At 38.6% G+C, this 14,684-nt stretch overlaps 1 protein-coding gene across 3 annotated transcripts in view; it reads right to left on the bottom strand.

The window, feature by feature from the left end:
• Positions 1-14,684, bottom strand: part of LOC101739895 (uncharacterized) — a 25,711-nt gene extending 11,027 nt beyond the window's left edge. For 2 of the 3 annotated variants that reach the window (XM_038013657.2, XM_038013699.2), the window contains exons 1-9: positions 14,419-14,684; positions 13,624-14,302; positions 13,247-13,307; positions 13,095-13,174; positions 12,201-12,282; positions 11,428-11,587; positions 11,099-11,182; positions 10,582-10,690; positions 7,374-7,694 (exon numbers count right to left, since the gene is read on the bottom strand). In XM_038013657.2, coding sequence (XP_037869585.1) covers positions 7,374-7,694; positions 10,582-10,690; positions 11,099-11,182; positions 11,428-11,587; positions 12,201-12,282; positions 13,095-13,174; positions 13,247-13,307; positions 13,624-14,302; positions 14,419-14,445 — 1,603 coding nt within the window. In that variant the 5' untranslated portion in view covers positions 14,446-14,684. The remainder of the gene's footprint in view (positions 1-7,373; positions 7,695-10,581; positions 10,691-11,098; positions 11,183-11,427; positions 11,588-12,200; positions 12,283-13,094; positions 13,175-13,246; positions 13,308-13,623; positions 14,303-14,418) is intronic. The other variant, NM_001309577.1, reaches the window with a different exon arrangement.

Raw genomic sequence — 14,684 nt, 5'->3', positions numbered from 1 at the left:
CGTGCGCGCGCCAATCAGGAGCCAACGCGCGGCCGCGTTATTGCAGGTGACGCCGGGCTGCTGCGCCGGCAGTCCGCCACAAAGCCTCGTACTGATCGCGCGTTTCTCTCATTATTGTATTTTCATATATTTGTTAGTCGTTTGTTTTGTGTCTCGTTAATTTGTTAATAATCTGTAGTGTATCGTGTTGTCGTAATATAGAACTATTTCTCGTATTGTTTCGTTTAATTTTTTATATCCAGTAAACTCCAGTCGTGCGTCGGAGCGGACACACACACTTTTTTTTATTGAACTATCTCTGAGATAGGACACAGCCTGTTGGATGAACCGTGGCGGTCGCCATTCTACTAGTATCATCCAATCACTGCCTGGTTAGTGTCATGATATCGTAATGTCGCGTCCTGGACGTCTATGGTAAAAAATACCTCGTCGTGACCCGTTAGAGCATTGCTGGAATAGCTCCTTAGGCTACCAGCGATCGGGTAGAGAAAAATTCTCGTCGTGCAGGCCAGCAGATTGACATGAGATATGTGAATGTTTCGATATATTTTTTTCGAATATGTTATGATGTTTGAAGTTTTTTTTTATTGTCTTCGAAAGCAGACATGCGTACAGCCTAACTTTGAAAATGGGAATGCACATCGCCTTTATTCTTTTAAAAAAAAGGGAGAAAGACAGCATCTGGAGCGCAACGTGGAGGAGAGTTAATTCTTTGTTCCATAGATGAGCGGAATGGTTTCGGAAAGCACAAAACTCTGTTCAGGCAGCTGGTGGCACGATGGTAAAATAGAAATAACGGACATGTTTAAAATAATTACTCGGAACATATGATGATACTACACAAAGAGAACCAGTCTCTGCGTAGACAAAAATTTAAGAGACTATATAATATCATCGACAGCCTTTTTTTTCTACTTATTCTAGTAACCTCGAGGGGTTATTCTAGATTCACCGAACTAGTAGGTGAGCTCACAGGGCTCAAACCGGGAGTTTTGCTAACACTGGCCATAGCAAGAGCAGTGCTTCGCAAAGTCTATCACCGGATCGGAAACACGACCCACTGAGAAGATCCGGCGAGAAATTCAGTGGGCTGTGTCTATCGGTTAATTTACTCGTTGAGGCCTTCGTCGCAAGCGACGGGTTCAGCGAAGGCGGTGACTGGTCGACAGCCTGAAAAGCTTTAGAAGTACATAGGAGCAGGTACGCCACTTAAGCTAAAGCTGAGCTTTGTAGAAGAGAGATGTTGTTTTATTGCTTAGAAATGGGGTTGAGTGATTACTGGAGCCCATAAACATCAGTACGTGAATTCCGCTCCACATAAGGCTCATTTATATGATATAATGGTTGTCACATGTATTCAATTTCGGTTAGCGTGGTATGGACATGTGATGCGTAAAGAGGAGATGTATAGAAATGGTAGTGCAAGGTAGAGATCGACCGAAGAAGACATGAATGGAGTGTGCTGAATGGCGATATTATTATGAGAGAGAGAAAGAGAGGAGTGAGTGTTGTGATGACGGCTGATAAAAGAGAATGGAATAGAAAAAATCGCTGTGCCGATTCCACCTAGCGGGATAAGGTAGAGACAAAGAAGAAGATGTCTTCAAACAGAAATGCATGACTGATTCGCAGCAGACACAGGCAGGGTGTTATCTGGTTGTACCCACCCATGCAAGCTCACAAGACATCATACTTATAATATGGAGATCGTATGAAATTGGTCTGCAAAAATTTCGCAATGTACTCATTATAATAAGAGTAACAGAATAATAAGTATGTGATCGCTAAACTGTGTCCCTACACGCAAATTTTTTTTACAATAAATTTATTTTCTAGTTTTTGGTTGGATTTTCAATAAAAGCGTGTTTTTTTTTAACAATTATTTATTTTTCATTCTTGAGTTTCAGTAGCATTATCACTACATAGTATAAAACAAAGTCGCTTTCTTTGTCCATATATCCTTATGTATGCTTAAATCTTTAAAACTACGCAACGGATTTTGATGCGTTTTTTTTTAATAGATAGAGTGATTGAAGAGGAAGGTTTATATGTATAATAACATCCATTAAATAGTGGATAAATACTGTTATTTTTGAGGTTTCTAATGTGATGTCGTAAATAATCAATAGAAAAATTTCATGTTTCCGAAGCGAAGCGAGGGCCGGTCGCTAGTGCATAGTGCAATATTCATTAATGTACAATCACGCAAATACCACAGTTTTCAATTTGCTAAGTGAAAAAAATAAAGCGCTCAATTGAATTTGTTGTTTTGACTGCCGAAAGTAAATAACGGGAAAGTTATACCAACTGTTTAAAATATTGAATTATCAGCGGACCTTGATAAGTGCGCTAAATTTCGAGTTAATCGGACGTTTTGAACGGGGTCAAAATCACGGTCAAAGATTCTGTTACATACATGAACACGATACACACGTATGAAGCTAATAAACGCGTATTAAAAATTCATAAACTGCTCTATTGAAAAAAATGATTAGACTTCTAGCGCCATAGATTTATGTTTATCAGTAAGAAGGGGCTGCCAAGCATCAATTATTGCAATACTAGGGTAAGATCCCAGGCCCCCAGACATCACGTATTTTCTGACGAACGAAATGTGGCCGATTGCGTAGTGTTAGTATGTACTAAAAACGCATGCCTACCTGCTACCTTGCTTAGACGGTCAATTTTCAGATATCAGGTACTCAAGGTACATAAAATCATTCCCTACTTCACGTAAATTCTGAAAGCTGATTTTTACGTATATTTTAGGCAATATTCTTAAAAATAAGTCGCCAATACTCCCAGACACTCCGTCGGCCGAATTGCTTTGCAGACGCTTTGAAGCTCCCAATTTAATTACCTAACTTCACGTAAATTCTGAAAGTAGATTTTTATATATGTCCACCAGACAACTATTTTGAAACCTCTTACAAAAAGACAGACCGATCCAAGGGGCCAATCAACCCCTAAATTAAATTTAATACCTCTGTGGGTAAGAGCGCGAGGGCATTATTCGCGCGCATGGGGACTGAGTGAGACATGTATTAGGATATATTGACTTCTCTGTCTCTCTATCTCTCTTTTACAGTTGACTCATATCAATTAATTATTCATTTTAAAAGAAAATCAGTTAAAAATTAAATAATCAGGTTTATTTGGAATTAGCATCAACAGTTCGATGTTTTTAATTGAACTCCAATTAAGTTGATTTTAATAAAAAAGCTAAAGAAGTTTTTTGCTATAACATTTTTTCCAATTTTAATCTTTAAATGGCTCTCTCTCCTGTAAAGTTGCAAAAATATCGTTTAAGTCAAATAGCCTTTCACCCATCGATATTATAAGAATATAATGTGCATAGTTGGATAGAAAACTGCATATAACCAATAGCATTAGCTGTATTTGCATAGCCTTAACTTAGTAATGTTATTATGGTCTCCCTAATAAATAAAATACATTTTGAAAAATAATAATTTCCAGAACCCATTGAGTTTTACGATTACATTTACGCAATAGCATACTACGAATTACGCTTTGCAAATGATTAATGTGTCAATACTGTTTTTTATTATTACTATGGTATCCAAAATAAAATAATATGGAACACTTATATTGTCAATGACTTACAAGTACATCTATTATATAAAATTCTCGGGTCACGGGGTGCGTGATTGAACTCCTCCGAAACGGCTCGACCGATTTTCGTGAATCATATCGGCCAGGGTGGAGAATCAAACAACATCTATTTTTCATCCCCCTAAATCTTAGGGCTTAGGGGGCTTAACCCCTAAATTTTTTTATTTATTTTTTAGACAACATTTTGTTTTTATTTTTTTATGATACAGCATACAACCCTAAATTTTCACCCCTCTACGATCAACCTTTATTTTTTATTTGTTAATTAAAAACTTTAATTTTTTTTGCAAGAATTTTGTTTTTATTTTGTCATGACTTAGAATAAAAAAATTCATATTACTCAATTTTTCACCCCTCTACGTTCAACCCTTATTTTTTATTTGTTAATTAAAAACTTTAATTTTTTTTCAAGTATTTTGTTTTTATATTGTCATGAATTAAAATAAAAAATCTGATGTTACTCTCAATTTTTCATCCCTCTATGATCAACCCCTATTTTTTATTTGTTAATTAATTGCTTAGATGGATGGACGAGCTCACAGCCCACCTGGTGTTAAGTGTTTACTGGAGCCCATGGACATCTACAACGTATAAATGCGCCACCCACCTTGAGATATAAGTTCTAAGATCTCAGTATTGGTCAGAGATTGCTAACATCACAAAAACGATGACCTATGCTTGGAATGATCAAAAGCATCGAGTGGATCAGCAGGATCCAAAATGATGTGTTTAGGGCGAGTGCGACTGTTTTTTTTTATTGCTTAGATGAGTGGACGAGCTCACAGCCCACCTGGTGATAAGTGGTTACTGGAGCCCATAGACATCCACAAGGTAAATGCGCCACGCACCTTGAGATATAAATAAGTTCTAAGGTCTCAGTATAGTTACAACGGCTGCCCCGTCCTTCAAACCGAAACGCATTACTGCTTCACGGTAGAAATAGGCGGGGTGGTGGTACCTACCCGTGTGGACTCACAAGAGGTCCTACCACCAGTATTGTGTGTGTTGTCCAATCCTCTGGGTTGGTTATGTAATTAGAGTTTATTTAGGTCAAATCTTGTCAGTTAAATTAGAACCATTTCCCACATTGGACAGGGTTGATTTTTTACACATTGGTTAAGTTTCTAAAGATGTATGGCGGTAAGTATACATGATTGCTGCACTCAAGCTTGGTTCCTGCATTCCCGATCCTGCGGACAGAATGGAAAGCAGTCGACGTCGCCCAAAACACGTCATCTCGGATCCTCCCGATCCACTAACGGTGCTTTTAGGTACTTCAAGCACCGGTCACCGTTCTCGTCGAACCAGTCGCTTGCGACTAAGGGCTCGACGAGTAAATTAACTCTCAGACACAGCCCACTGAGTTTCTCGCCGGATCTTCTCAGTGGGTCGCGTTTCCGACCCGGTGGTAGATTCTACGAAGCACGGCTCTTGCTAGGGTTCGTGTTAGCAACGTCATCAGCCTCTCAAGGCTCTCAGCTGAGGTAGGAAAAAAAAAAAAAAAAAAAAAACAAATTGGTTCCTGAACACGAGCTTCTTAGCAGTTGGCCTCACAAATGTTGTATACGTTATCAATTATGGCCCTATACGGGGCGCCCGTGTGGGGCCAGTCCCTGGCCGTGGGGGTAGCGAAGCTGCTGCAACGGCCGCAACGCACCATCGCGGTCAGGGTCATCCGTGGCTATCGCACCATCTCCTTCGAGGCGGCGTGTGTACTGGCTGGGACGCCGCCTTGGGTCCTGGAGGCGGAGGCGCTCGCCGCTGACTATCAGTGGCGGGCTGACCTTCGTGCCCGGGGCAAGGCACGTCCCAGCCCCAGTGTGGTCAGAGCGCGGAGGGCCCAATCTCGGCGGTCCGTGCTGGAGTCATGGTCCAGACGGCTGGCCGATCCTTCGGCTGGTCGTAGGACCGTCGAGGCGATTCGCCCGGTTCTTGTGAACTGGGTGAATCGTGACAGAGGACGCCTCACTTTCCGGCTCACGCAGGTGCTCACTGGGCATGGTTGCTTCGGTGAGTTCCTGCACCGGATCGGAGCCGAGCCGACGGCAGAGTGCCACCATTGTGGTTGCGACTTGGACACGGCGGAGCACACGCTCGTCGCCTGCCCCGCATGGGAGGGGTGGCGCCGTGTCCTCGTCGCAAAAATAGGAAACGACTTGTCGTTGCCGAGTGTTGTGGCATCGATGCTCGGTGACGACGAGTCGTGGAAGGCGATGCTCGACTTCTGCGAGTGCACCATCTCGCAGAAGGAGGCGGCGGGGCGCGTGAGAGACGCACAGGCCCGCCGCCGTCGAGCGGGGGCCAGGGAGGCGGATCTCGCCCAAGCCCTGGCCCTCTAAGTGTTTCGGGTCTCCCTCACATGTCGGCCTGGGGACTGGCGAAGGGGGCCTAAGAAGACGACGTGCAAGCTGCTCTGCACGCGTTTTATGCATGAGCATCCGGGTGATGGAAGGCCGGCTATCCTCAACCCACGCTGGTTCTGACCCAGCGGGGTATTCCGTAGGATAGACCATTCTAACCGGTGCCATCTAGGCGGGCTTCGGATAGCCTGCCGACCGAGAGGGCTGGTGGTCGTGGCGCCGACGACCGCCAGTCCGGCGTCCCGAGGGGGAGGGTGATGGGAGAGATGTGCTCCGCACTAAACGCTTCACTTTCCCCCCCTTGCCTTTTCATGAGTTTTGTCTCATGCGAGGTTTGGACGTTGGTTGTTGAGAGACAGGAGGTTTTAGTCGGTTCGACTCCGACATGCCCCGCCCTCCATCCCCAGTGAAGGGCGGAAGTCCGGCGATTTCCTCCTGACAAAAAAAAAAAAAAAAAACGTTATCAATTATGATAACTGATTCTAAAAGTTACTAACACATAAATCTTGGTTTTGAACATATTGTTTTAATTGAAAATACTAATTTATTATTACGTATTTCAGTAAAAATAAGAATGGAATTAATTATTTGCAAAAATCATTCACGATTACGAATTCTTAGTTATTTAAACACGATTATGTGGACATAAGTCTTGTTTAGTCACATACCTTGATGAATAAATTTGAAAACAGTTGGTATACATGATTTATAACCGACTTAAAAAAGGAAGTGCTTCTCTATTTGACTGCATTTTTGGTGTGTGTGTGTTGATTTTGATGATTTATTTATTTATTTGAAAGCTAGTGCTTTTCGTGTGGTCCTATGTCAATTTTATCAAGGTATGACTATTACCTGTTAAATTATCCTTAATAAATTTCTTTAATAGGTATTACTGTCTTCGACTACATTGATGATATTCCCATCGTATTTTGTTTTCATATCAGTTTTCTTTTTGGTTCAAAGTTTTATTTTAAATTAAATATATAAAATATACTATTGCAATGTGTGCGGTGATTTCAATTTCAGCGATGCGACTGATGCGATTTCGTATTTAAAATTCGTACTTAATAAATGTTCACGAAACACATTCACATTGAAGGAATAACATGGTGTAATAATAATGAAATCCGCAAAAAATATTATTTGGATAATTACTGGTGTTAGGGCTTTTTTTTAGCCCATACAGATAAGTCCCACCACCTGTATATTTCTGCTGGCAAGCAGTTGAATGCGTTTTAGTTTGAAGGGTGGGGCAGCCGTTGTACTCGGCATTTTTTATTTCTAGGGACTCCCGTAACCACATAATATTAGGTGGGCCGTGAGCACGGCCACATCTGGGCAATAAAACAAAAATCAAATGATGATAAAGTTTATACTCACTCCTGGTCGCAGGTGGACAGGTACTGCCGTAAAAAGGGCTGGCAGACGATACTCCCGATAGCTGATATGGCACTATCCCATTCGGCTGCATAGGAGGAGTTGCTACTTTTGCTTGCGGGAGCGTAGTCGTCACGTGATTACTATTAACAGCAATCGGAATTTTCTTCTGATTAGCTTCAATTGTTACCTCTTTTTGTCGATTCACAAAGCCATTTACGGGGCTGTTCATCAATGCAGTATTTTTCACAACGCTCGATGCGTTTATTCGTATTTCAGTATTTATTTCTGTATTACGCGCTTCTGGTTTTCTTTCTTTACTAGCTGTAGGAGAAAAAATATTGAAATAAATTACTAAAATTTAACCAAAAAACAGTTTCGAAGTCGCGGTGGCCTAAAGAAGGTGTTCGAATCCCGCAGATAAGAATCAACTACTAAAATACGTATTTAACAAATTTACACCAATGACTTCCACGGTAAAAAAACAACATCTTGTAATAAATACCAAAATCGCAAAAATTGTAATTTGCGTAATTACTGATGGTAGGGTGTCTTGTGAACTCGCACGACCCACTGAGTTTCTGAGAGAACGTCAGTCGGTAGCGACAGGTCCGGTCCCATCTTCGTGACGAGGACGCGGCGCTGCATGCGTACGCGAGCATGTGCTCTGCCGTGCCTTCATCGCAGCCACTGCAGTGGTGGCTCTTCGGCGTCAGCTCCCTACGGGCGACGAGGTGCAGGTAGCGACCGAAACAGCCGTATCCCGTGAGTACCTGCGTCGCCCGAAAGGTGAGATGTTCTTGGTTGTGTTGCGATCCATCCAGTCCGAGAGGGCTAGACTTGGGTTGCCTCGACGATCCGTCGCCCGCCGGTGAGGTCCGGCTGGCAGCGACACACCTCGAGCGCGGCCTTCCGAGATTGGAGCCTCCGCACTCGAAATTCCGCCGCGCCGGAATGCGGCTACCCCTTGGTGCGGAGATTGCATCGCCATGCGTAAATCCCTGGCGAGCATCTTCGTTTCCAGGTTCCAGGGAGACGTCCCGGCGAGCACGCACGCAACCTCGAACGAGACGGTGCGATACACGCGAACCGTCTTGATCGTAATCGCGCGCCGTAGACGTTGCAACGCCGTGACCTTGTCGTGGGTTAGGGCGCAACGACATACGGGAGCTCCGTACAGGGCCATCGACCGCACCACCCTTTTCAGTAAGCTTTCGACCACAGGTGCAACAAATTCGTAAGGCAATATATTATACTAATATTTTCGATGGTCGAAATGAGATACATTTCTATGAAAATAGACATGTATTTTATTTTAACTGTCTTATTTCTTCTTTTTTTATTGCACGTATATTTAAGTAGACGAGCATATGGCCCATCTGATGGTGAGTTGTTAACGTCGCTCATGGACTTCAGCACTGCCAGGGGCAGAGCCAAGGCGCTGTCTGCCGTCTTATTAGCGACATTAAATTATATAAATTGGCCATTTTTTGTACAACACGTTAATAATTCAGGCCTCAGCCAATTTCGATAGCCCTACTGAAATTCTCTACTATAGTGTGCGCGGAAGCGCTAGTCACCGCCTGAGGTATGTGAGCGGCAGGGCGGGGAGGTAGACAAACGTCAAGCTAACTCAGTCTGCCGTGGACCACCGCGACGGTGACACGATTCAGTTTTACGAGATAAAATACCCTAAGATGGGTCCACCAATTACAAGCCCAATGTAAAATCTAATCTATAATGTGTACAGTTTTTTTCTCAGAACTTAATGAGAATTATAGCTGAAGGAAATTCGAATCGGCAAACGTCGGAAAAACCAAAGTTTACTTCTCCACGAAAACCTAAAGAAATAAAAAAGAGAATAACAGTGACGATTTCGACATGGGGGTGTTACGAAGGAAAATTCATCAGTTTTTGTTGATAAAAAAATCAAAATTGATAAAGATTATTTTTTTATAATGTACTATAACATTGATAGTGTTTTGTGATTTACTTGTTAAGAAATGTTAATTTGCTTATAAATTTGTTTTGTACTATCGTAAATAATAAAATATAACAAACACTTTTGAATGTGCTTTTTTGTTTAACCAGGAAATAGACAAATACAATATTACTTTTAGGCACCCATTACATTAATTCGTACATGTTATTCTGAGATTTATCTGAACTTAAATATAATATCGTGTGCGTCTTGTCAATCTCGCCCTCCCCCGTCTCACCCCGCCACATACCTCAGAAGGTGACTAGCGCTTCCGTGCGCACTATAATAACAGAAGCCTAGCATAGAATCTTTCGTCCACTTAAAAGGTTCAACTTGAAACAAAACTACAACACTGGCTATCTCCCTGCAATAAGCCACACTTAATCCTATAGGGCAGAAGTCTTTAGAAGTCATTTGATTTTGTTGTCTGTGACAGATAGACCACTAATTCATGCAAAATCTAACAACAGAATCTAATACTGGATTTTAATTATAGAACTATGAAGCTCTTGTTAGCCATGATGCATGGAATCATATATTGTCTTAATCAAGACCATTCAACAATTTTTGGCTCATCAAATGGTTTGTTCTTTGAAGCCTTGTCTCAGAATTATTCTGCGCATGTGCAAGTTGTTCAAATCAAACATCATATTGTATTTGGGTATAATTCCATAACTTCAAGAGATGCACTCGCGGTAACATGCCTTATGTGCTCATTGTACATAATTTTTGTACGGTGTCAACTGCACAATATTAAATTTCCTCCTCCAGTGACTCTATCATTATAATGATACATAATGATTCGCAAATAGAAGTAGATATACACACTTTCTTAATATGAATATCCTTTGAAGTCTGATTCAGTATTTCAAAGATGTCTCCAGAATGTGTACCCACTACAAAAAACTAACTGGGAAGTGTGCATGAGATTCTGAACAACTTCGGATCTTGTTAGAGCAGCACATTATAATCAAACAAAGCTTAATGATCGAAATAATGGTAAACATGCCTATTATTGTACTTGACTCAGCTAAACTGTCTAAATTACTTAAACTGAGTTCCTAAGTGAAATATAATTACACATTAACAAACTTCATTCAAAGATTATGATTCATTTTGCACATGTGATATGCATGCATAATTAATGAACATCATTATATTTGACCGTCTCGCATGTGCAGCCCAAGTACAACAACATACAAATAATCGATCTTTTAAGAATAGCATTACCTAGCAATCCCAGCAATTTTAGCAATCTTGTTGAATCATTTAGATTTGAAGATCTTCTTCTAGTTAAAGTAGTCAAAACTGCATCTTCTAATGGATACTGCGATTGTGTCTGTTGATAAATTAATACAGTTAATTATGGTAAATTTAGATCCGAAAATCCACCATGACATCCTAATACTGAGAAAATTTACAAAATAAGGTTTTTAAATAATTCATATACATGCGCTATTGCTTAAAATTCACAACAAAGAATTTGACAATGTTTTTTTTCATTTTGCTTTTACGCCCTTTTAGAAAAATATATGAGAAAATATTTACATAAAACACATTCGCATGGATGTGGCAAGAGAATTCAACTGGACGAAGTTACTCTTTTAATAAATAATACATATATGGTGTTTGTATATTTTATTATAGTTGAGACTTTATATACCTAGGTATTATTGGTGGTTAATTTATTTTGGTAGGTAAAAAATAGTGGTCTACATATTTTTGATAATGCTAACAGAATACTTACTAGTTTTAAATTTTTTAATTTCCCTTTTGACACCACATGCTTCAATAGCTCTACCAGGACAGCTTTTGTTGATGTTGTTACACCCTTAAAAAAATTACCAACCAAACTATAGTAAAGTATATATATATATATTATACTGTGTAGTATTAATATGTAAATTATGGATAATACATCAGATAAATACAAGCATTACAAGAAATTGAATTTATTGACTGAGCAAAATTAAGATTTTAATTTTTTTATTTACTTAGGCACTGCATTATTTAATTTTGTATTGATATCAAAGCTTAAAAAATAATAAAGAAAACTTTTAAGTAATTTGAAATTACCTCAATGTAATCATCGAACCATTGATAAAATTCAGGGTCAATGTTTGCTTTCAGCACTGCAACTGCACGCTCATGCTCCACCATCTTCATCTTCAGCATCTTTGACTTGTTTTCTTGTTCTTTTTCAAGGTCTTTCATTTCTTGTTTGTAAAGTTCAATCCTGTGTAAATTTATTTAAAGTTTAATCATCAGCAATTAAGGAATACAAAAGCGAAAGCCAACATAATACATACTTTATTAAATAAAATTTTAATGGGTACAGTATTTTAATTTCTTCGCTATAATTACATTTATTATTGCAACACTTCATGTATTATGCTTCTGCACTCAGACGCAATGTAATAAAAAATTTAATTCTAAAAATATAAGCACAAATAATACAAATTTCACAGTAATTTTCGCGTTTTTTGTTAGATTTTAATAGTGTAGAAGTAAATCTTTCAAGTACATCAAAATTTCACATCTTGTATTATAGTATGTAAGCAATTTTTTTAGATACAAAAAAATAAATGGTAATGCTGTGACAAATTGAAAATTATTATGACTGGCTTGATTTCATATATTCATTTCTATTTATCTCTAAAATAGTATTTCTTTGCATTAGATTTCATATATTACAATGTAAACATTATGTACAAGTTGTATGAAGGAAAATATAAAACGATTTTTTTAAAATTAAAAATCGCCTTGCTATTAATATTAACTATATATGTTTGCATTTTACCTGTAATAATTTCATGCGTACAAATAAAGACGAATATTTCATATCAAACCTGAGTTCCCTCTGCACACAGTTATTGCAGTCGCTTTCTAAAGAATTCGCGTCATCCAGTTTTGCCATCTTTCTTTGTCCAGCTGAGAACAAATCAATGAGCGCCAAGCAAATCATAACACAAGTACAGTTGATAAGATCATAATTTTTTATAGGTTTTAAAATATTGAGAGAACAACATAAAAATATGAATAATATTGTGAAAATATATTATGATAGCACAGCCTTTTTAGATATAGCAATTTAACTGGGCTGTGATTAATTTATAATATTGCTTTCATTGAAAAAATTGCATATAAATAAAATCGCATAGTTAAAATAATAATAACATAACTATTTTTACATGCATTTAATTGCGGTTGGTGTTGTAGATCAATGTTTTATACAAAACACATTGGAGCAACACAATTGTGCAGTAGTGTTTAGCTTTTATTGCAGTGGGCAGACAGTCAGACCACATAATGTAACTATTTGTACCTTACATTATGTGATTGCGATTGCACAGCTCGAGACATAAGGTTAAAATAACAAATAGCTTGTTACATAGCGCTTGATGCTTTATATATATATTTTTTTAGTTATTAATAATAAATGTATAAATTAGAGATCTTTTAATTTTTAAGCACATTTCTATTGATAAGGGCAACATAAACATTTTATGTTTATCACAATTCTCTTTGATTCGAGGGTCCACTGCAACCACATATTGATGTCTATGAACAAGAGGTAGCCTCTACTGTTTTCTAAGTTTTTTTCAATAAGCAACACCAACCAATTATTTTATTCAAATTAACTTAAAATAACAGTAGCAAAATGCTTTTCGCATCAAGCGAATTTGCTTTTAATTAGTTCATATCGCTTAGCATTTTAAAATTAAATAAATAACTTTCATTACCTTTGCAAGAATCGAATGCAGGCCGTTTTATAGCACCATTCATCTGAGGTAATGGTGGTGGAGGTTTACTTGCATCAAAGCTGTGGAAAAAAAAGTTTTTCATAATTTATTGGTATAATAAATTAATTAATTGTTATTTGTTAATAACTTACCCTGGTGGAGGAGGCTGATTTAGTATATGTAGGCCTGTTGTACTCACTGTAGTATTTGGAACTGAAAAAATAAAACTTAAATTATATCTATTGGTTATTTTATTGTAGACTAGTTATTAACAAGTGAAGGTAGTGGCATAGTGTGGTAGTCATATTATTATATTTTCGTTTAAAGGATGGTACAGCTACTATATACATATATAAAATACAGTTGGGACATCAACATCATGTGCCAAAGTAATTTCTGTAAGCTTGAAAAATAAAAATTTCAAGTCAACTGTTTCAAAAAAATATATCCGTTTATCTAAATGTTTTACAATACAAATGCAAATTGATTAAAAGAAGGCATCACAAATAGTTATAAATAAAGAAAATACCTGGTTTTGCTGGTGTCAACTTTTGGGTTGATGTGGAAGCCACTGCTGTTGTGGATGTTGTTGTTATTGTTACCGCCTTTGTTGGCTGAGGGAGTGGAGCCTTCGGTAGTGGAGGAAGAGGAGGTGGTGGTGGTGGTGGTAATGCCAGCATTGACTGCAGAGAAGAACAAGATGGATGCGATACTGGTATTGAGGGCCCTGCCACTGATGCTACGGGTGGTGGCGGTGGCGGTGGTTTTGTTAAATAATCTCCAACGTTAAACATAGAACCTGTTTTTTGAGATTTCTCCACCACCATTTTTGCTGTAGGTGAATCTTTTAGAGCTGCATATCTTTCAGCTAGCAAACGAGGTATTTTGCCTTCTTTTTCAAATAGCTTTTGCTCCTCATCAGAAACATGGAGAAATGTACAACCAGGTCTACTGCAAGTAACTTTGTTTTGAAAATCGCGGCAAAACTTTACGGTTTCTTTCAAAACTTTTAGGTCTAGTTTGTGAAGGTGAATACACTCAGTTCCTTTAGTGCATGTTCCCCAGAGGAAGTTGCGACAAAGTTCTTTCGGTTTCTTTTTTTGTTCCGATGATGACGCGGTTATCTTCATTCGAGGGTCCGTTGGGGGCGCTGTTAGTCGCGATATGGGCTGCTGGCGGCCATTTTGTGCGTTGTTGTTATTCATGAGCTAAAATACCACGCAAAATACCATTACGCTTGACAAAATTACAATGAATACACCAAAATTAGGTACTTTTAGTAGATACAAATCTGCTTCTACTTTGCGTTAGAAATACAGCATACCTGCGTTGCTACTTTTGCCGATGTCATAAGTTTGATTTAGAAACTCTAAGACTAAAACGGCCAAGTCAGCCACAAAAAATTATAGCATTCCGAGTAATTTTATTTTAATTATTCCTCACTTATGATCAATTTATTTTTATAACCGACAAATTGTGGGTAAAGAAAAGACCTCGTAATAACAAGGCAATGCCTGCAGAACTGTAATGTGTATATCTCAAAATTCTCAAATATTATGTGTATAATCTATGGTATCTATGCCGTAGATT

Source organism: Bombyx mori, chromosome 1 (assembly GCF_030269925.1).
Source record: "Bombyx mori chromosome 1, ASM3026992v2".
Classification (NCBI taxonomy): Eukaryota; Metazoa; Arthropoda; class Insecta; order Lepidoptera; family Bombycidae; genus Bombyx; species Bombyx mori.
Note: the sequence above shows the minus strand (reverse complement) of the source record. Positions and strands in the feature narration are given on the sequence as shown.